At 46.4% G+C, this 23,308-nt stretch overlaps 1 protein-coding gene across 1 annotated transcript in view; it reads left to right on the forward strand.

Annotated features, from left to right (window-relative positions):
- The window catches only part of cntnap3 (contactin associated protein family member 3), a 55,979-nt gene that overhangs the window by 14,474 nt on the left and 18,197 nt on the right, over positions 1 to 23,308 (forward strand). Inside the window, exons 3-11 of the mRNA XM_067257949.1 lie at positions 4,062 to 4,255; positions 5,931 to 6,078; positions 7,506 to 7,706; positions 12,897 to 13,072; positions 13,332 to 13,472; positions 14,908 to 15,169; positions 15,612 to 15,761; positions 16,253 to 16,424; positions 22,174 to 22,280. Coding sequence (XP_067114050.1) covers positions 4,062 to 4,255; positions 5,931 to 6,078; positions 7,506 to 7,706; positions 12,897 to 13,072; positions 13,332 to 13,472; positions 14,908 to 15,169; positions 15,612 to 15,761; positions 16,253 to 16,424; positions 22,174 to 22,280 — 1,551 coding nt within the window. The remainder of the gene's footprint in view (positions 1 to 4,061; positions 4,256 to 5,930; positions 6,079 to 7,505; positions 7,707 to 12,896; positions 13,073 to 13,331; positions 13,473 to 14,907; positions 15,170 to 15,611; positions 15,762 to 16,252; positions 16,425 to 22,173; positions 22,281 to 23,308) is intronic.

A 23,308-nucleotide genomic window follows, 5' to 3' on the forward strand; every position in this document is an offset into this window, starting at 1 on the left:
ATGGTCATGGATAACGGTTGTACTTCACTGGCTTCTATGGTTGTGTTTTTGCGGGTACTGTACAGTTCAACTTTGTCGGTAACATCAGAATCGTAAGGTGGACTCGCACAATCAAAAGTGCGTGGCCCTTACAGATGTTTGATGTGCTCATTGTGTGTCTGGAAGAAACAGCCACGTGTGTTGATGTAAAGATGTATTTGGGCGGCCATGTGTGACTGGGCTCCATGCAGCAGATGTGGATGAAAAGGACATGATAGGGAATTGATCACATGTGAACTGCTCTTTTCAAAGCCTCTCATTGGGAGCATCCTTCTCGCTCCTCTGCTCTCTTGAAATTCTTGAAATTCCTCTCTCTCTCTCTCTCTCTCTCTCTCTCTCTCTCTCTCTCTCTCTCTCTCTCTCTCTCTCTCTCTCTCTCTCTCTCTCTCTCTCTCTCTCTCTCTCTCTCTCTCTCTCTCTCTTTCACACCAATACTGGCACATCGTTATCCTGTCTCTGCCCTCTTTTTCTCAAATATGGAAAATGTGTTCAATTCTAATACGTTATTCTGTCTCTCGTCTCATTGTGATAGTGAAGAAGCAATTCCGACAACATCAGTTCGTCTCCTTGCCAAATTTTAATAGCAGTATTTAACATTTAAATGGTTTCTTTTTTCAACTGTTGATACTGACAGTTGTACATTAAATGGATTATAATTATTTAGAAATGGGTTTTGGAATGCAATTTCGGCCTGCTAATCAGTTTCTTCTAAAAGATCAAATTGGATTTGAAGGTCAAATGGCACTTTAAGTAGGGAGCATTCGTTGAAAATGTACTTTGTAAAAGCTTCCAGCTAATCACCTATTGATCTATCCGTTGGGTCGCGCCTCCACCATACCTTCTGCTATTGTGCCATTCCTGATCTGTGGACAGGCCAGGTAAACACTGACGTAGTATACTGGAAGCTTTGCCAGATGACAGTTTAGCAGTTTGGTCAGCGTTGCTTCGGCCTAATTATAATGTCGTTAGGCACCACCCGACAGCCCAGTGTTTCCTTCAGATGAGCTGCCATGTTATCAAATGGCGATGGTTGGAGCTCGATGTCGCACAAGGGATCCTGCCCATGCTCGTGCCCTAACTGGCTCTCCACCCCTCTGTTACTGGCAGGTGGAAAAAACATCAATTATTGATGGGCAAATTGTCAGTTCATTAGACACACATCTGCCCCCCTCACAGGGAAAGCTGTTTGACTCGCCAAAGTCGTGTCAGGCACCATTTCCGCATCCCCTCTAAAAGAGAGCTCCAGCAGTTCAGGTTTAACCTGCATGTGTGTGTGTGTGTGTGTGTCGTGTGTTTGGCCTGTACAGGTCTCATAACTGTAAGTGAAGTGATGCCTGACTGGGTTTATGTTCCTGGCTGGACCTGGATGTCATTTTAAAATGTGACATTCTTTGAAGATGGATTTTAGCAGCTGGTTTCCGTCATTTTTTTATTTTCATTGCTGATGACGTTCTATTTTCTTTTTCAAATAGCATCAAGGAGTCATGCAGGCACTCAACAGAGGGAGAGCAAGCTAACTGAGATGTTAGCGTCGCACTGTGGTTGAGATATTATCCCATTATATCTGCTACCACGCCTGGTAGCTGAGATGTGGTTACTTTGCACTGTTGCTAGCACATACTGTACAGGCTGTTCCTTACTTTCTGCAATATTTATCTGCTACATGAATAAAATGTAATGTCACATTATGCTACATGGTGCAATTCAGACTCCCATATCCACTACATATGGCACACACTGTTTGACGCTGTTTTTTTGTTGTTGCATATCTGTAGGGCGTTACCTACTGTGAGGGGGGATGTGTTTCACAGTTTGGCTGAGTGTGTGGTTATTTCAGACAGGGGTGAGAAGATGTCAGTAGTGATTGCCCCCCTTTGCCTGAGGGTTAGACATGGGATTATAATGTAGTCCTATGAATGAGCGGCTCAGCGGTGGTTTAATATCCACGCCCCTGACCCTCATTAACCCTAATTGCTTTGCACCACGGAGGCATCCAGGCCTGCCCCTTATCGTCCACAAAAGAGAGAAAAACAGAGATTTTCTTGATTAGAAGTGACAGAAGCAGAGCAGGAGGAGGACAGGACACCTTGAGAGTTCACTTTCCCCCCCCCCACTCCTTTCCTCTGCAGCCAGTTTTTCCCAAATCAACAGATATTCAGGTTCAGGGTGTTAATGGCCTGCAGGAAAACAGGCCATTAATGGATTTGTAGCAAAGGCACTGGGCACCCTCTCCTCTGCGTTACATTGCTGCCTTATGTTCTATTGTGCATTCCTAGCTTCTGCTCTCTGCGTCGTGTTCCAATACCCGTAATGAGCAAAGGTCAACGTGTTTGCTCTCCCTACTTCCGAGTCCATAGCAATGTCCTCCGCCGGAGTATTTATTAAACTTGGCCTTTCGCTGCTGTCCTAAATGCCAACATGGGCCTCTTGCTCATATGTGAGTATAACCGTCTGTTATGAGACATCAACCGAGAGTGTGAAATGAATCCGTAACGAAGGCGGCTCTTTGGCAATGCTTCGCCGCAATCTAGATCAGGAAGTCAACCCATTTCTTTTGGACGATGACCTATTTTGATGTTTAGGGTAGGAGCTAGAGGGTTTGGACATCATCTTGTTATGAAAATAGCAAGAGGTCAGTTGCACGGGTTGGGACACTAGTATTTGAAAAGCTATTTGTTGTCCTGAGAGTCCATTCTATCCCGGGATGTCGAAGAGAGAGGGTTTGAGCGTGTGCAAGGGCGGCGAGCCTACTAGATGTCTGGTCTTGTGCCTGGGTGTGTACCCGCTCCGCTGGGCGCTGGGTTGCGGGCAAGGCACCTCCTCTAGATTCGGCTCGGCTCTGTCCATCTGGTGTTTTGGGCTCCAAGGCGACGTTTTGGCCCGACTCAGCACTTTCACTTCCCTATCCCTCGCACACCTCTCATCCTGTCCTGCACTCGCCCGCCTGTCTTCATCTCTCTCACGCACGGACCCCCGTTCCATCATCTCTGATATCTCTATCCAGCCTACCCCCATCCGCCCAACCCCCCCCATCCCCCCCCCCCCACACACACACACACACACTGTTGTAACTCTGCAGCCTCTTTCCTTCAAGACACAAAGAGGGAGACACAACTGACTGTTCTCTGTTCTGTCTCATAAGAAATGGATGGTCAGGCCTTGCAGAGGGTTTTGACTCTCCTCCTGTATTCATGATCTGAGCTGGTGTGAGGCCCATTGAGAGACTCTGGTTGTCATGGGAGTTACAGGGAGGAGAGTTCCACACAGCTGAAGGAAACCAGTGTGTCCGTTTGGTGGGATATGAACTATTATGCAGCTCCGTTCAATATTCAGGTATTTCCCACAGGCTGATGGAGATAGACTACCTAACACAACCTTGAATGCCTAATGGGATCCATAGGAGATTCAACCGTGTTGGTATGTTTGGTGTGAAAGAAACATGAGTTGTAGTTTTTTTTTGTTCGGTTGTATATCATCCCTGATGCACGTTACAGATGCACGCTGGCCTACGTTTTTTTTTGACACGAAACATTACATGTGCTGCAGAAGTGGTGTTGTTATTCTCTTTCTAATCAGACCCAGGCATGGTCAGTTGTAAAACACACACACTTTCAACTCTGAAGTTTGTTCCTCCTCATTTCTCAGAGATGACTATGTAATAAATCATCATAACCCCACCACTACCGCTCTCTTTCTCTCCCTCTCTCCTTCCCTCCCTCCCCCTTTCTCCCTCCCCCTCCCTCCTCTCTGTCTCTCTACCTTTCTCCCTCCCTCCCTCCCTCCCTCCCTCCCTCCCTCCCTCCCTCCCTCCCTCCCTCCCTCCCTCCCTCCCTCCCTCCCTCCCTCCCTCCCTCCCTCCCTCCCTCCCTCCCTCCCTCCCTCCCTCCCTCCCTCCCTCTCTCTCTCTCTCTCTCTCCCTCTCTCCCTCTCTCTCTCCCTCTCTCCTCCCCCGTGCTCATGCCGTCTCCACTTCCTCTCCCGCCTCCCCCCCCCCCCCCCTCTCTCTGTCTGTCCCCCCAAAGGTGCCGGGGGTTGGTCTCCACTGGAATCTAATAAGTACCAGTGGCTGGAGGTGGACCTGGGCCAGAGAACCGAGATCGCAGCCGTGGCGATGCAGGGGCGCTACGGAAGTTCCGACTGGGTTTCGGCCTCTTTGCTCATGTTCAGCGACACGGGACGCAACTGGAAGCAGTACCGCCAGGAGGACAGCATAGGGGTGAGAGAGCGCGGGCCTAGACAGGGAGCACTGGGGAGTTTGCAGTCATAAACAGGGCCATGAGCACCCTTTCATTGGCTCTGAATAATGGATGACGGTAGGCCAGCCATCTCAGTTTAGCTCTGCTAGGCACGGAACAGGTGTACACTACCAGGGTGGAGGAGTCACACAAGCGTATCTCTTGATATTTCTTCCGACGTTAAGTTTAGTCTTTGGAAAAAGTTGCATCGGGCCAACCCAATAAGGAGGCAGTCGCAAAGACTAGACTATAATAGGTTGTCAGTTCCGTTTATTCTTCCCACAAGCATACTCATCGCCGTTGGTTTGCTAACATTGTTTTGGGATTCGACAATTGTCTCTTTGATGAATCCAAAGCACCTTTCAAAGCTGTTCTCAAAGCTGTCCTAAGCTCCACGTATTACTCATTTCAGCTTTATGTGTCTGTTGAAGTGTACAGTCGACAGGACTCATTCAACAGATCAGTCTCTGTGTTTTCTTTTTTTTGTTCTTCCAGAGCTTACAAAGGGTTTGAGTTTAGGGATGAGTGTCACTTCCCTCTCCCTATGAGCCAAGCCTAGTCATGGGCCCATGTCAGAGGATTTGCACCTTGACTCTGGGCATATTTCAAAGGGTGCTTCCCAAAGCAAATTAGACACTGCTCCTTCTCAGCTTCCTCAGCAGGAAACAGTGCAATTTGTTCGGCTTAACGCTCCACTTCACAAGACAGCTGATCCCTTCAAAGGCACAGAGGAGGCCTCTCTAGCACCAGAATTATGCACCCCTAAGAAAGTCAATTTCATTCCAGATGTCAGATATACAACGCAAAGGTATAAAAAAATATATATAATAATGATCAGACACACACATTTTATAGGCACTTACTTGCACACATGCACAGAAGGATTTTTGTCAAAACAAAACAAAAACCTCCCTGTCGTTTTTCCTCTGTATTGTAGTGGACTTTATTGATTTCCTGTGAAATAGGCAGGTGATTGGGGAAACAGGGCCCATTACTCCTATGAGAGAGTCTCAGGTTAGCTACTGAATAAGTCCTGCTGTTATCGATTACTGGCCACACACGCTCACACAAACGCACACGCTCGCACAAACGTACACAGACACGCACACGTTGTGCAGCCGCACCTCCTAAGTCAACACAGGAACTTTCCGGCTAGGAGAGAGGGGAGAGTCATCCGATCTTACACAAATACCTTCTGAAATCCAGAGGTAATGAGGTACTCCTATATGAACTCCAATTAACCGTGCCAATTAAGTGTCAACTTTAAAGGGAGGATATAATGAGGAAGGATCTCACAGGGATTAACCCCGTTATTTACAGTTCGGAGAGGACAGATGGAAGAACATTAGGAGGAAGGAGCTAGTAGGTACAGTTTACATCCTGTAGGAATCCCCCCAAAAGGTATAGCGTAGCGTAGCTTATGAAGGTTATCGAGGTTCACTTCTGAAGTGAATAACGGCTTTGTGCAAAACACGAAACAGAATTCCAGTGATGCAGAATTGCATACAGTACACCATCTCCTTCACAGAAATGTATTGTCTAATACAATTAGGCTATATGCTACTGTACAACACTCTCGTGTTTACTGTGTGATCTCAGATGGTTGTGTTTATCTCCGATTGCCGGGTAATGGCCTCTGTTCTTTATGTCCTCCAGGCCTTTGCTGGGAACAGCAATGCAGACAGTGTGGTGCAGATCAAACTGCAGCAGACAGTGATAGCACGCTTCGTCAGGCTGATTCCTCTGGAATGGAACCCAAATGGAAGAATCGGTCTGAGGCTGGAGGCCTACGGATGCCCCTACAGTAAGTGCAGCCCAGAGAGGGAGGCCTCTGACATTGTTTCCCAGACGGTCATCGTGGTCCCATGCTCAGAAGCGGCATTCGGCGTTGTCTCTAGAACCCCCATCCTCTCGATAGCACGGTTCGACGTACAGACGTTTCACTTTAGGGAGCTGTGACGCCGTGAAGCAACTTCAACGCCGCATTTTCTTCCGGTTTGTATTCTTCTCGCTCAGAGAATTCAAGTGATTTTGTCATGCCTGAGGAACAGTGGGGTGATTCTTTCATTAGCGTCACCCTGGGAATTTATTGAGACATTTACATTTAGCAGGTTGAGTGTGAAAACCCACTTTTAATTGGTTTCAAGTGTTTGCAGGAGGTTTTCATCGCCGTTGTCATGATGGTGCGCATTAGACTCAGCTCAGACGTGTGGAACCTGTTCTACGGTAGAACAACATGCACACACATACTCATCTCACGCGTCTCCACCAGGGTCACATGACAGTCCTGCACACCTCTGGGGTTGTTTGTTTAGCATCAGTCCAGCATAAACAGGAGAATGATTTATGGTTTGTATTACATGTATATATGAATGGGTTTTTGCTGATAGCACCTGGAAGGAGATGTATTGTGGGGTAGATGTGAGAAGACAGGGTGGAAATGTCCTGATTTGTTTTGAATGTTTTTTTTTACTGTACTGTAGTCCGAGTCTCCCTGTCCAATGAACGCAATTCAAGAGCTAGTGTTGCCATATAATTCTTCACGGTATTATCATTAGGCCCTTGGAAATGGAACAACAACTGTAACTAATTTGTCTCTTGTCTTGTTTTTTTTATGTTACCTCGGTTGTAATTGAAAATGCATTTGAATCATTCAAGGACTGACCTTTTAAAAATGAACATTTCAAAATGTTGGAATGATTCATTTCAGCGTCACTACGTTTTAACAGCTATAGTAACAACACTGTTGTTGCTAAGGAACCATTTTGTCATTCTGGGTTTAGCAATGCCATTGCAATGTAAGGGGAAGTGAGGGATACGTAGGTGTGCGGATGTAAAAAATCGTCAGCTTCAGATACAAGGTGGTGGATCGCCCTCCATATTATCAAGTCCTCTCAAGTCTTTGATGTCAGCTCTCCAATCACAGTGATGAAATAGACCATTTGCCGATCTAGTTACTGAAGTGGTTTGATGTGAAATGGACAAAGGCTACACTGCCTCATTAGAAACAGTTAAGTAAGGAGAAATTGGCTTCTGATCCGAGTCCCACTCAACCAGCACGCTAATGCATAGCTAATGAAACCACATTCAGAACTGGGGGTCGTTATGACAGTTAATATCCATATATCATCACATGTTTGTGGTTGTTATTCCTTTACCTGTGTTAGAGTGTTGGAGACGAACACTACACGGTCTGCTCGAGTGTTTTTAAGTGTCACATTTGGTTTGCAGACTCTGATGTGGCCAGCTTCGACGGCAGCAGTTGCCTGCTGTACAGGCTCAGCCCTGACCAAAGCCAGACAGCCAAAGAAACCGTGTCACTGAAGTTCAAGACTCAAAGGAATTCGGGAACATTGATACACGCCGAGGCGCACGAACACAGCCTGACTCTGGAGCTTCACAAAGGGAAACTTCTCCTCCACCTCAGGAAAGGTACAGCGCCAAATGTTTTCCTCCCAATGTTGCCGCCCTCCATTTACTGATGATGAATCGTATCTACCATTCAACACATGTTCCGTACCACCTCTTTAAAACGTAACCGGCTGCCAAGGCAAAAACGGTACATGATCGAGTTTGAACCCCTGAGCCAAAAAAGTTTCCCCTTATATGGCTTGCATAAGTGGGGCTAAAACCTCAGGCGCTGTCAGGGAGCCAGGCTGCCGCGCTCATCAACATATGGTGCACCTCTCAGCCTCACCATCTGTCTGTAGGCACGCTCAACGCTGCCTTCCTTCATCTCGCGTCTCCCTCTTTCCCTACCCTCCATCCTTCCCTTGCTCGCTCTCTCCGGGTCTTCAGAGAGTGTTCCCGGACCAGGGAGAGTAAGAAACCTGCTTTGACTGGCATTACCAGGCTCCATAGGGAACAGCCGTACTGCCGTGGCGCTTCGGAAAAAGCAATGATTCGAACATGGTGCACAGCCTCAAACTCAGCATTATTGAGACGGCATGGGGGATTTCAGGGCGTAATTTCGGCCAGCTAGAATGAAATTCTGATGTTCCGGGGTGACTGGAATCGGGAATTATCATGTTGCTGCACAGTTGGGTAATATGTTGTGATTCGAGGGGTTCGGATGGACATTTACAGTACAGCTCGGGATGTTGCAGTGCAGTTTTGTGGTTTGTGCTTCAAATGACAAAACTGATTTTTACTGCTACTATAGGCATAACATTGTGCAGCTCTGATTCAATTCCATAGGGACTGGTACTATCAAATCAGAATGGTGTGTTCTACTCATAACACGTATTTAGGCTGCAGCATTCCATGTACATAGATTTTTGAGTCTCCAGGCACATCTATGCTCTGCTTCTAGAAAGCCTTTTGGCTCTCCAAATCCCTCAACTGTGGTTTGCAAGTAGCAGCCTTCCCAAGTTGACAGAGCCGAGCCCACAGTAAACATCCTCGCCGTAAACTAAAGTCCTGTCATTTGGAAGACAAGCTCTGGCTCGGAGGCAGAAAATTAAAACCGTCCGTGGTTAAGACGGTGGTGAGATTGCATGTTATGCGGCTTATCCTGATACGGAGCCACACTGACAATAGAGCAGTAGCGTTGCCTCAGTCAAAGTAGTCCTCTCCTGATTTGACAGCACACCAGCTCTCTCCTGTCTCTCTCTCTCTCTCACTTCCTATATCCATCCCTCATTTTCTCCTTTTCCCTGTCTCTTCACTCACAGGCCCCCTCTTTTCTATTTGTGTGTGTGTGTGTGTGTGTTATTCATCTTCCTTTCCTCATATTTCATTCCAACACACTCCCTCCTTGTTTTTTGTCTGATGCAGACATTTGTCGTTTGCAATTGCTTGATTTTTTTTTGTCTCCATCTCTTTCTTTCTTTCTCTCTCTCTCCCTCTCTCCCCCACCCTCCCTTGCTCTTTCCCTCTCCTCTCCTTGGGCTTTGTGGTTAGTTGACAGACTAATTTAGGTCAATACCTCTGTGCCCCAACCCTGGGGTACTGTGTGGTTGGAACAGCAATTGGAACTGTTGGAACAGATAAAAAACAGTCAAATGCAGGCAAGGATCAAGTACTTTTCACAGGAGTGTCAGTGGGCCATTAAGCCTGCCATTTAACCAGAGCATTTGGACCCACTTTCCCTTTCAACGTCGATCTATGTCACAATATGTTGATAGTCGTGTACGGGAAAGATGGTTATCTGAGGATTGACCCCAGTCCACTGTTTCCTTGTAACTCATGTCCCTTGTCTAACAAGATGTATCTTCCGGATATTTCCAGTTACCATGATGGCCCGACAGAAGTGCCAAAGCAGTCTCTCCCACGTCATGATAATCATTGAAGGGCATTTGTCAGGCTAGTTTTTAGCCACAAAGGCATTGCCATGGCTGCGCGGAGCTGTGTGAGACAGCTGTTGCCAGCTTTGCTTCCACGGCTCCGGTGTGAATTGGGAAGGGGAGATTTGTACCGAACCTTGCAGCCAGCATGAAATATTCACCGCCTTCTTTAGGTGTAGCTCAGGGGCTATAGCATTTGACTGTAACTTAAGAGATTGCAGGTTTGATTCCCCTTCTGTACGTTGCTATGGTTCAAAGCACCTGCTACATTAATGTGGAAATCCACTATCTGACAAGCGCACGCACAAACACACTCCTTTACAAACGTGACAAATGTCCGAAAATGTAAAAGACATGCAGGATCCACACAGCTGGGATGATACCCTTTTCATGAGGCAACACTCTGTAACTTAGGTGTGAAGCTGCTGTGCTCAGACTTACAAACGCTCACCTCTGTCATGTTGTGTTCTTGCCTGAGTGTGTGTGTCCGTGTGTGTATTTATTTATGTGTGTGTGTGGGTGTGTACAGTATGCACGTGCGTGTGTGCATGTGTGTGTCCAAATGAATTAAATAAATTGTCGTGTTAAGATTTATCTCCAGTGTCCCAAACTATTCCATTTCCTCTTTAGTTTACATTCATCAAAATGTCTGTTTATATTGTGGCCCACTGGCTCATATTTCACCCCAATTCTTTACTGTCACTGCAATTGTTATTAAATGCAAATGTATAGGGGTCACCGTGACTTGCCCAATGTGTTCTAGATGTGGGGTGTAGACTGTATCTACAGTAGCAGAACGAAGATAATGACAGTTAAGGACAAAGATAGGCTTCCTTTAAGTACAGTAGTGAACAAAGCTCTTTAGAACCTTTCACCAGCGATATCTTAGGAATTCTGCTTGCTATTTTCAGTGTACCACCTGTCATACAGACACACCGGCTGTGGTATGAGTTGTGGCCAACAGGACTGCAGTAATTTTTTTAGCTAAATCTCCTTTGAGTGTATTGATCTCTGAGTGATGAAGTTAGCCCCTGGTAATACAGTTATAACAATACAGACAGAGCAATTAGACGCCAACCTCTGCTCCTCTATCATCATTAATGATTTAGAGTTTTCTGGCAACGGTACATGTATCAGCTCATTATGTTTCGGTCAAGGCAGAGAAAGTCAGTGATTTTGTGTTCACAATAATAGCTTGCGAGACTAAAATGAGGAAATGTTATCACCTAATCTTGTTTTCAAGTTGCGTCATGCAACAGCATTGTAAATGCAGGACAATTAACCCTTGTGTTATCTTCGGGTCATTCTGACCCATCAGTCATTGTGTCTTGCGACAACTTTACCGCATACAAAAACAAAGTGAAGTATTTTCTTTTAACCGTTGGGCTGTCTCAGACCCCCCACATTGCGAAGGTTAAAATAAAAATATATATATTTGTTTTTGTATTGGGTAAAATTGGATAAACACAATGATGGTTCGTTATGAACCTTTGGGTCATGTGATCCGAAGGCAGCACAAGGGTTAAGTTATTTTTTTGTTGGGAATTGTTCTCCACTGAGGGAGAGTTAGTCTGTGGCAAAATCCCATGAGATTGCGTATAAGGCCGATCATTTACATTTTACATTTAGTCATTTAGCAGACGCTATTATCCAGAGCGACTTACAGTAAGTACAGGAACATTCCCCCGAGGTAAGTAGGGTGAAGTGCCTTGCCCAAGGACACAACGTCATTTGGCATGGCCTGAATCAAACCGGCAACCTTCTGATTAATAGCCCGATTCCCTAACCGCTCAGACACCTGACACTCAATACGAAGACTCGACATGACGCCATCCTGAAAGAGACTTGGAGAGTGAAAGCCTTAGAGAAAGCTGGGACTTTCATGGTTGCCATTTCAAACAAGTACATTTCAAGTACGTTCAAGTACTTTTGGGAGAAAAAATTGGGTGGGGGGAAAATTGCATTCCTGCCAACGCAACTTTCCCCAACTCTCGTGTTGATGTTCTTTCCATATGTGCGTCTGTGTACTCTATCAGGCACAGATTGGCTTTTATTCACCATATGGCCACACATTAGAGTCCTACTGTCTATTTAAAGTGGCTACATTCGATGTCATTAGCCCTTCCTCCCCCATGTCTGTTCATGTTGTGTCTCCTGTACAGGAACCACACATCAGGGATGTGTAGTCATGCTTCAGGCCACAGATGTGGTGTGGGTGGAAGTGGTCGACAAGACAGAAATAGAAGACTTTTCAGAGTCTGGGTTGCCTTCATCTCTAGCAAGAGAGACTGCAACTGTGGGCCAAGAACCTACTGAAGAATTCAAAGTCTTTTGACAGCAAGCTAATATAAAATATCTGTTGACTCCTCCCTCACATCTGCCCGGAGATTAAATACAGCCAAACGAGCTTGGCGTTAGCCGGGCTGCTGTTAATCAATAATAATAAAGTGATAATTTGTTTGTAAGACTTCTCCTCAGACCACTTATGCGCGGATCTCTCGTCTCATCTAATCTGACATCATACACATACCTCATCCACAATTGATGAGCCACGGCATAGTGACACACACTCTTCATTTCTAGAAGCAGTTTCCCCCTCATCGCAGCCCTCTAAAGAATGTCTAATGCATATTTAATTACCGAGTGCATTTGCCGCAATCTCTAGTGCTAGGCTTTGCAGTGAAACTCTTCCCCAACATTTTGTGAGGGTCCAAAGATGAATCCACTAATTTAAACCTGCTGGAGTTCATATATAATTAATTACGTCCTGCTGTGTTTTTGCTTAAATCTTTTAATTACACATAATCACTTATTGGGCTGTCTCTTCTGCTAGATTGGTATACAGTGTCTGTCAACGGGGTGGAGAAAGATCTAGGGGCAGATGGCTGAGTGGTTAGGGAATCGGGCTATCAATCAGAAGGTTGCCGGATCGATTCCCGGCAGTGCTAATGACGTTGTGTCATTTTGCTGGGTAAGGCACTTCACCCTACTTGCCTCGGAGAGAATGTCCCTGTACTTACTGTGAGTCGCTCTGGATAAGAGCGTCTGCTAAATGTAAATGTGTTCTTTCCATGCACCTCACAGTCTCAGAAGTCCAGTTTTACGGGTTAAAAACATAAAAACCCTCTGACAGCTCCTTGGGAAGCTGCTTCGAAAAGGATTTATGTTCAAACAACTCATTGATGTAACTGCTCCCACTTCTTAGTAATGGCTTGTGCCGGCAAACCCAGAGCTTACTGCTTTGGGATGGACAAAGTGTAAGGTCCTTTCTCGGTTCAACCTGCCAAGCTTTAAATGGAACATCTTCCAAATCGTCCAATTTTCATGATTTTTCCAGGTAAAAGTGCGTACTTGGAAAACCACAAAGTTGTGTCGCTGGGCAGTTTGCTAGATGACCAGCACTGGCATCATGTCACCATTGAGAGGGTCGGCGGGAACATCAACTTCACTGTGGACAAAAGTACTCAACAACTCCTGGTACCTGTGGACCTGAGTCACTGGCAGATACACGAGGTATGTGCGACCTGTTTCCGCCATTTCTTTGACTCACACCTACACACACTCACACACACACACACACACACACAAACTAGTCTAGTGCTTACACAGGTGTGCTCAAATTTTCCCGAGTAGCAACATTAAGACACTCCCAAACATGCAAACACACAAACATTCAAAGCATTACTGTTTTAATTTTTGTCTGGCTCTGTAAAAAATCCATTCAACTCTCAGACCTTACTGTGACATTGTTATGTGTGTGTTCCTCCACTAGATCAGTCTGGGTGCGACCCAGTGCCACGGGCCACAGAGGCAAGCGTCCAGGAGGAGCTTCCATGGGTGCCTGGAGAACCTGCAGTACAATGAGCTGAACCTGATAGAGCAGGCCAAACAACAGGAGCAGGGTTCAAGCATGGTACAGTAGGATACCACCACTTCCATAGCCTTAGGAAAGATGGTGGGTGTGTAAATGTTCTTGGCTTCTTAGCAGGATGTGTTTCCTGTGTTTACCCAAGCAACACCTTAGTTTTACAAACAGAGTTTCAAATGTGTGAATTTAGATTTCTATGTGAATTTGACTGTCGTGATACACGTACTGATGTATCAAGCTAAAGATCAGCTCTCATTCTGTTCAGGTTGCTTCACAACACAGTTGTTGAGTTGTTCCTCTCATGTAATTCAATTCTTTACGATTTGACCTGGGACTCAAAGAATTGTGTGTGTTTGTGTGTTTTTACGCTTGTGTGTGACTACAGGGAAATCAGACCTCCATCTTGTTCTGTGCCCGGCTCTCATCTCCCCTCCTCCTGAAGCTGGTTGTGTTATTGAACCAGCCATGATACAAATGGGATCGTTTGAAGATAGTGTGAATGATTGCTCATTAATTAATTCAACAAAATCATGACGAGGCCCTGTAACTGAGCTGAGAGTAGACCTTTATAGATGGATAATGATTTTTTTTTATTATAACGCTTTGGTCTCTCATGAACACATTCTCCACTGTCTAAATGATTATCTTAATCTCTCCGAAATGAAGTGGCAAATAAAGAGAATCAACTCGTTTGGGAGCACTTTTTAGGCCAAACGGAATACCAATACATCCACACATTTACTGTGACACAGCGAATAAGAACCACAGTTTAATATCTGTGCTCCTATTTAACTAGCATGTTTGAAAGGGTACTAGGGTATGAAGGCAGAGGCACACTGGGCTCCAGGGATGCGAGTTTCACTACATGTTTCATTGTTATTTCCAGGGCCTGGAGAACAATGTTGAACAGTGTTGTTGTGGTACAGTTCAAAAGAAACACTGTACACCGTATGTTTTCCGGTAAATCACTTCCACTGCTTTCGCAGAGACCCCTTTCGAGTTGATCTACCGGTTTTCCCGTTGCTCTTTCCTCTTATAGCAAACACCGAACCCATTACAAAGATGCTTTTCCTGATACCGCCCCAGGCGAGGCTCGTCGTAGTCGATCACGTTTGCAGCCTCAGCAATAAAGCCACCGTGGTTAGCACAACTCAAAGCGATGGGCAACAGTGCACATTCCCCACATCCACGCCCCTGCTCTCTCTGACCTGCCTGTAATGATGACTTGAAGAAGACGCACTTGACACCAGTGCTCTTGTTTGCTATGCTAATGTCCTGAGAGCGAGGAGCTCATGACTCCCTAGCTGTAATTATGGTAATATTGACGTTCTCTTTAAGGAGACTTTGCTGATTAAATGGCTTTGCTATTCCCAGCAGTGTCAGGTCAGATGTTCCCATGATTTCACCTTCTCAGTCAGACTAATTAATATTTATGTTTTTATCTTTTCATTATATATTATTCTTTTTTTCTTTCCTTCAGGGCAATGTGACCTTTACTTGTGCTGAGCCAGTCTCTGTCGCCATGACGTTTGCTGGCTCTGAAAGCTTCCTCCAGTTGCCGGGGGCGACTCAGAGGGATGGGGTGACGGTGGGCCTGCAGTTCCGTACGTGGAACAAAGCGGGTCTTCTGATCACCTTTGACCTCCAGCCACAGGGAGCCACCCTGTGGCTTTACCTCAGCGAGGCCCGAGTCAAACTGCAGATCCACAAGGCTGGCAGGATGCTGCTGGACCTGACTGCAGGTTGGAGCCACCCTGACACACACATACACTCATACACACACTGCAGTGTTGCTGTATGCTCCCTAAAAAACCTTTACGTAGAAATGTTACCACAAGATTCACAGTGACTCATGTGGTCTCATTCGGAGCATGCGTCTCATTTGCACGATGCATAAACATGTTGTTTACCATTGTGCCGTTCATGCTCTCTGATACATTCAGCTGTTTCTGTGCCCTTCTATAATACATAGCTTCGGTTACCAAGTGTTTTATGAGGGTGTGGACGTCTGCAAAATAGGCTGCCTGGTGGACTATGGGGTGTGAAATTAAAACTCTAATAGCTCACTTAGCCTGAGTGTTTCTGTGATATCCGTTGTGTTTTTGGCATAGTCCAAACAAGTTCAAAAAGGGGGTTTGCACCATACATCAAGTTAGGTGTCACTCACCAACATTGATCTGACAGGATCTGGCTTGAATGACGGACAGTGGCATGCAGTGGACCTGAACTCCAGGCGAGGTCGACTCAGCGTCTCCGTAGACAAAGAAGAGGCCTCCACGGCTCATGCCAGCCCAGCATTTCCTGTTTTGACAGGAAACTCCCTTTTCTTCGGAGGTGAGGACAAGCTACAGGGACGATGCAACGAAACAGTACAGTAGCATGAAAACTCGGATCAAACTGCTACTTGATCACACCAGTTGTGTTTGGAGGTTTGATGGTTGATGGTTTGAAGTGGGCCCCTGGGTCTATACGGGGTCTTTTCCTTAGGGTTTTTTTGTTTTCGCCTGTCCTCTGTTGTAGGCCTGTTCTCAGCCGAGTCTTGTCAGTTAATTACCGTCAAATGCGCAGCTACAGAGAACAGGCCAAACCCGGCTGTTGTTTATCATAACACATACTGAGAAGCCCTGTTTGCCTTCATGTCAGCCTTGAGCTCGTGCCTCCCAGTGTTCCATCCACAAGGGGACCCTCGCTCCACTGTGAATAATATAACATATTTTAACCCTTCATCACGAGGGGCAACAGCTTGCTCTATTTGTGACCGGCATGTGCAAGGCTTACCAGTGAGTGAGTATTGATTCGCTGCTATTATTTTCGGTCTACTTCAGGCTGCCCAGATGGCGAAAACAACCTGGAGTGCAGAAACCCCTTCAATGTGTTCCAGGGCTGCATGCGCTCCATCTACGTGGATGGCAATCCCGTGGACCTGATTAAAGTGCAGCAGATGCTGATAGGGAACTTCAGTGACCTGCAAATCGACATGTGTGGAATCATCGACAGGTCAGTGCCTACCCAACGGTACCCCGTGTACAGTGACGAAGCGTGTCGATGTTCAGGCGCTGTTTAACGGGTGAAGGAACGAATGGATGGATAGATGAGAGAGAGAAAAAACAGAGCGAACTAATGAATGAATGGATTTTCGTGTTGTCGCACTGTACATTCAAATTGGTGGTACAGGACTAGGGGTGGGCACTCTTGAGATTGTGGAACACCACTTTTATCGAATGTTTAGATGCTCAAGGCTTCTCTCTTTGAATGTGAGAATTGATGATGGAGCAGTTTTCATGATCAACACCTTCCCAACACCTCCTTTCTGGCTGTCCTAAATGAATTGTATGTTTATGACAGAATTGTTTTTTGAGACAAAAAAGAAGGTTGTTTGTCACCCATATCTCACTGTTGATAAAACTGTCAGATGTTTCAATCACCTTGCTCGATTGTTGTGTCATCTAGCTTCAACTTTATATGAGGTGGAAACTTTTTATTGATGTACTTCTTTGACAATATCATTTATTTATCTGGGTGCAGCAGTGAGAAGTGGTTGAGATTTCACCATCCAAGCAAGTCACACAGATAACAAATCAGCAGCAGGCAGCCACTACTACCTAGGTCTCATATGAAGTTTAGAGTTATTGTTTAGCCGAACACTGGAAGACTTGTGCAGAATTCTATTTGTTCCATTTCAGTCGGTTGCCGCCTTGTCACGGCTAAACTCTGGGCAACCCTCTTGGGGCAGGAGTTCTTAATATATCCTCCCTTCGTTCTTCAGTTGTGAACATGGCTACATGTTCGGCCCACCGTATCCCCTGTGTTTACGACATGTTTTATCCTCTGCTATCTACCACGTCGCCATCTTTGTTATGGCAATTATTCTTATCGCCCCATTATCATTATCATCACGATCGCCATCTTGGTCCACCTCATCATCCCCCCCCCCCCCCCCATCTCTTCCATCGGCATTGTTGTCATCTTAATTTCCACCGTTGTTAAGGCGATTAGAGCCGCCGTCTCTCCAGACTGCGTCGGATCAGAGAGAAGCTCAACCCAGCGCTAGCCAGTCGTGAGCGATAGAACGAATGGATTACTGTCTGCATCTCCATGCTCAAGGAGCCTCACAATTAAAGTGACAATTATAAACTCTCCTTTTGGAATACTCACTCAACAATCTCTGTGCTCGGTACTTCTTGTGCTTACCATGGAGATAACTATCTCTGCTTCACTGACTTTAATTGAATTTCTCAACATGTTAATACATGGATCGTATTATTCAGATGAATAATAAATATGCTGTTGAACATAAGTCACTTAAAAAAAAAAAATACTGGGGGAGATCTGGTCCCATAGCCAACCATACTGGAGCAGATCTAGTCCTATAGTCAACAATACCGGGGAAGAGCTAGTCCCATAGCGTATCATACTGGAGAAGACCTAGTCACCAAGCCAATCATACAGGAGAAGATTTGGTCCTTTTTCCAGCCATGCTGCATATGGGTCCGACATATTGCATACTGTGTCAGAAAGCATTGAGTCACAACAAATTTGCATGTAAGAAAGACCAACTTTAATTGTTTTCTTCTCGTAACTGCTAGAACTTCATTTCATCAATTTGAGAAGTCTGAGGGACAATCTAATAATTGTCTCCTTTTAGAAGCTCATTCCAGAGTCAATTATTGCAACTGTGTGTGTGTGTGTGTGTGTGTGTGTGTATGCGCGTGCCCGTGTGGGTATTGGTATGTTAGATGTTTTTGGGGGTTGAGGTCATTACTGTAGTATCATCTGATTGCACCCCTTTTTTGAAGACAGACTCCCAGATATCCAGGCAATAAACATTCAGTCATTATACAACCAGTTCTGACATTTATGAATCAAAACAAACTGTGGAACTAGAATTACACCAAGACTGAAGATGGAGTCGGACAACCTCCGAAGCACAGTTAATTACTGTTGTACAAATTAAAAGTTCACAAAACTCCAATTAATCGAGCTGCCAAACTGTCAACACATGTCATTGGCTGAATCTTGATGAACCAAACAAACAGTGCATGTTCCATTCTATCTCTAGGATCGTTTGTGTTCCGAGATGTGTACAGACTTTATAAGCACTCCTGGGAATTTCTTTTCTGCATTTACATGAACTGCACTGTGTGCTGAATGCCTGCTCTGCCTACTGTGCTCCAGTTATGTAAAATGATAGAAACTGCATCATAACACATTTGAAGTGCATCCTAAGGAACAAACTTTGGCCCAACCTGCTTATGTATTACAGAATCCTTAGAAAAACAAAGCTAAATGGAAATCAAAATTCTGCAAAGTCGGCACTTTCCTGGAGGAAATCTTGGTGTGTATATTTTTGGGGAAGATTTGTCTCTATCTCTCTCACGCTGTCTCTCTCTCCGTCTCTCTCCGTCTCGCCCTGCAGGTTTATCAATCTATCCAAGTGTTAATATGGCTGTGTGGTGTGGTTGCTTGGCTGCTTGTCAGAGGGGATCAAAATAGCAAGATGTTAAAAGAGCTTCCTTCAGAGAGCCGGCTGGAGTAGGATGTGTGAGGGCGTGTGGGCATGTGTGCGAGTTGGAACGATACAAAATAGAGAGAGACCGGATCCAAACCAAGAGAGAAAAAGCACAGGGCCTTCGTTTCGTGTCTCTCGTGCACCCGTGTCTCGCGTGAGAGATCGCGTCGTCGCTAGAGCGCGGACATAAATAGTGCGTACGGTTACTAATAAAACGATGCCATTGTGTAAACGTCGAGAACACGTCCTTCCTTGAAGACGACGTGCAGTTCTCAGGGTAAAGAGAACAAGGCTACAGAAGAGAGGGGCAGGGACCCATGAGAGTGTCCCTGAATTATTTATGATACTTACCGATTTTTCAGACCACCCTTTTTCGAGGTTGGTTAGCTAATTCTCTAGACTGAGCTGCTCAAAAAAAGCCCAAAATATGAGGTACAGTAGTCAGCTGTGGTCACATTGTGAATGTTCAAAACATAATTTTAACCATCCCAAAGAAACCACTTTGTCTATTGTTAAGACTGTCTCAATATAATTATCTCCAACCCCATAATTGTCAACATTAGTGGTATTTATTATGTAGTTACAATGACTTTTATGTTTATGTCTTGTTATTGCCCCACTTACTGAGAGCTCATTATGTTGAATACCCAGTAGAGTCTGTTTTTAACTAGTAATTTCTTGCCTATGGGGAAGATAGTTGCTTTGCTGTAGGGCTTTGTTGTGCCTTTAGTACCATAGACATAAGTCTTATCTCTGACCGTTATTGCAGGAATTGGATATGTTTCCATATCTACAAAGGTTAGACTAACACATCATTATGTACAGTGTTACACCTTCAGTCGGTGGGCCTGTTTTTCCCAGTAGATACGGCTACACAGAGAGGTGTCTGTGGAAGCTATAGTGTCTCAGCCTCCCTGTTGTTACCTTCAGCAAGCCGAGGGGTCAGTGCGAGGTTGTGGACATGGCATGGGGTCTGTCTCTTGGAAGTTGACGTCTCTCACCGTTGACCCCCAGGGCAGGAAGAGATGACCTGTCTCCAGCAGGCTCCTCCTGACATAGCTAGCCTACGCCGGACTTCCAGATGAACAATACAGCCCCTCTCTCTCTCTCTCTCTCTCTCTCTCTCTCTCTCTCTCTCTCTCTCTCTCTCTCTCTCTCTCTCTCTCTCTCTCTCTCTCTCTCTCTCTCTCTCTCTCTCCCTCTCTCGATCTCACTACCTCGCTCTCTTTTTCTCTGTCACACACAAATACACAAACACACACAGGCTCACGTCACACAGCCTTCACCATTGTTCTTCCTGCCTGCTGGGCTTGTCTCTGCCAGTGACTTTACCGCTGTGACTCAGGCATGTTTGTCACCTGGCTGTGATTGGGGTCACAATGCAGAGGACTTGGACCTGGCAAGGGAGGCGGGGGGGTCGGGGGCACAGGGAAAGAGAGGGAGGGGACGAGAAAGGGAGATGGACATGGGGCTGAGACATGGGAGAAAAATATATGTGTGTGAGAGAGAGAGAGAGAGAGAGAGAGAGAGAGAGAGAGAGAGAGAGAGAGAGAGAGAGAGAGGCGGGTTAGGGTGAGTTAAGTGAGGGGCAGAGGGATTGGCATGGTGTGTGCACTGGCAAAAGAGGGTGATTGCGCCAACCTGTCACCTGTGTGGGCTGCCTGAATGCCCGCCTGTAACAAACCAGGTGCTGGCTCTCAGCTCAGCACTCCAAATGGAAAAAAATACCCACCTTCCTCCTATCACGCTGGTCTGGAGAATGAGGTGATTTACCCCAGGCATCTACGGAGCCTCAATAGGCCATTCCAGACCAGCATTTTCCCTAATGGTCTCTACCAGTGGGTTAGGGGAGCTCGGCTGGGAGTTCTAATGACTCAGACTCTTGTTGTGTGCGATTGGATACACCTCCCGTGGTTTCACAGTAATGTGATTTTCGCGTCGCACGCCGCCTTCCCCTCGCGCATGTTGAGCGAGACCCCGTTCCTTCACCCGACCCCTGGCTCTCTCCAGCCACAAACCTCCTAACCTCATTCGCACCATCCAAACACGTGATCGGCCGCCTCAGACTCCGTCCCCTCCGCCGGCACCACCCCCGTCCCCCCGGTTTCTGATCCGATCCGGGGCCCGTCTCTCTTCAGGCTGAGACGGAAGCCCGAGCTCACCTCGGTGACACCGTCCTGTTGTGTGAGTGCGTGTTAATGCGGCTATCAGTCAGCCCGGAGGCCCCGCAGGGGGCCTCTGACGGACTGCTGTGTGTCTGTCTGCCTCTCTGCCTCTCACGGTTCAGGCCTCACGGTTCTGGCTGGCCACATGGATACACACCCGTCAGCAAGACACTGAACCTGCCAACAGTCATTTGCTGAGATGGAGTTGCTCGGTGTGGGGTGGCTCCGGTAGAGAGTGTATTCCTAGTACAGAGAGTGAGAAGACTGGGAATAGAGAAGTTGAGTTGATGTAGTGTGACTGTGTGTGTATTGTATGTCCTAATAACCATCATCTTGTAATGTGTTTGTCAGAGTTTTTCTTCACAGAGCGGGAGTGTGTGTGTGGGTGTGTGTTTGAGTACTGTATACTGTATGTGTATGTGTGTGCGTGTGTGTGTGTGTGCATGATACGGCCTGTTAAGAGTCCCTGTGCTGCAGCTCAGGCAATGAACTGGGAGGAGAGCCAGCAGCTGTAGTGTGTGTGTGTGTGTGCGTGTGTGCGTGTGTGCGCGTGCGTGCGCGGGACTGACTTGAGCACCATGGACTCCTCCTCCTCCAGTTGTCTTCCTGAATCTTCCTCTGAGTACAGAGAACAGTGTGGAAGGCTACCTCGACTGGCTGACCTGTCGAGCGTACTTCAGTTCCTCGCGGCGCTCCAGCCACGCCGGTATTATCCCGCGGCACACACATCCAATTCGTCCGCCCAGCCACGAGAACAGGAGACGGTTCTCCTGAGGTGCATGTTAAGCTGGGGGAGGAGCCGTTGTGAAATGCCGCCACTATGAAAGAGTGCTCTCCTTCCCCGAATGAGTGCCGTGCCACTGTAGAGAGACAACTGTTCCAGGGAACATTCAGGGTCTCGCTGGATGGGTGTCGTAGTCCTTGAACGTGGTACGATAAACGTTTCTCTGCCAGCGAAGGGTTCGTTTAAGACGGAATACTTTCTCGCCATTGAACATTTCGTTACTCCTGACATTGAACTTGAGTTGTTGAAAACTCAGCGTGTTGAATATTTCCCTTCTTTTCTTTTCAGGTGCTCTCCGAGCCATTGTGAACATGGTGGGAAATGTACTCAGTCCTGGAGTACATTCCACTGCAACTGCTCCCACACAGGCTACAGTGGAGCAACTTGTCACAGCTGTGAGTCCTAAGCCCCCCCTCCTCACACACACACACACACACACGGTGCACCCCGTCGCACCCTCACACATGCAGAGACAGGGGATGTGCGACAAACTTCCCCTCACGACTTAGCTAAACCTATTCACTCTAGAGGATCTTTTTTTCGTTCCTCGTGCATGCACACAACAGCCGCCTGTTGTTTTCAAGGTCAGACTCTTGTCTGCGAGGCAACCATAGCCTGACTGCCAGAGCCTCACGGCAAAGCCGGGCCATTGATAAGGATTAGTGAGAGAGACTTTAATGATCTGAGAGGCTTCTGTGAGTCCACTGTCATTAGAGATTGGGGGCTCACGTGAAACTAAGCACTTGTCAGTCAAACGGAATCGCTGCACCGTTTAACACTTTCACACTCGAGTGGCAGAGTGGACGAGACCGAGAGAGGACTGGCTGAGATTTTTTACGCATAATTAGATTTCAAGTAAGAGGCGGATAAATCAATGGAACCGTTTGTAGGTGCGGGGAAAAAAAGGAGATTTGTGAGATGGGGTTGTGTGACTAAACTGCTAAGATTGGGGCAAGAATGATGAGTGGCAAAGTTGCCTCTGATCTATGCCGGGTCAGAGCGCTAAAAACGAAAGATTGAGCAAGGAGATGTCTGAATGAGTAACAACGGTTACCTAGGTACTATCTGTTTTTTTTTCTCTTCTTCTTCTTAATGATGCCATTATCTTCGGGGGATTCATTATTCATTTGAGAGGCAGCCACAAGCTGCCACAGAAAGGGGGGATTCAAAATAGTATACAGAAGGAAAGTGCACCTGGGTAGACAATGCCTGTATCCCTCAGGGAAACCGTCTCGTTTTAATCCAGCATGCAGATTTTTTTCTTCTCCTCCATCCTTTCGAAAAATTATGGTGCACATCGATCATGTAGCTCTGGGCTGCGATAGAATTCAAGTACTGTGACAGTACATTGGGAAGGCCAAGACAACAAGCGTAACTGGCTAGTCCGCGTCCGTGTCCCTGTATGACACAGCCCCCTCAATCC

The sequence above is a fragment of the Osmerus mordax genome, chromosome 20 (genome assembly GCF_038355195.1).
Source record: "Osmerus mordax isolate fOsmMor3 chromosome 20, fOsmMor3.pri, whole genome shotgun sequence".
NCBI lineage: Eukaryota > Metazoa > Chordata > Actinopteri > Osmeriformes > Osmeridae > Osmerus > Osmerus mordax.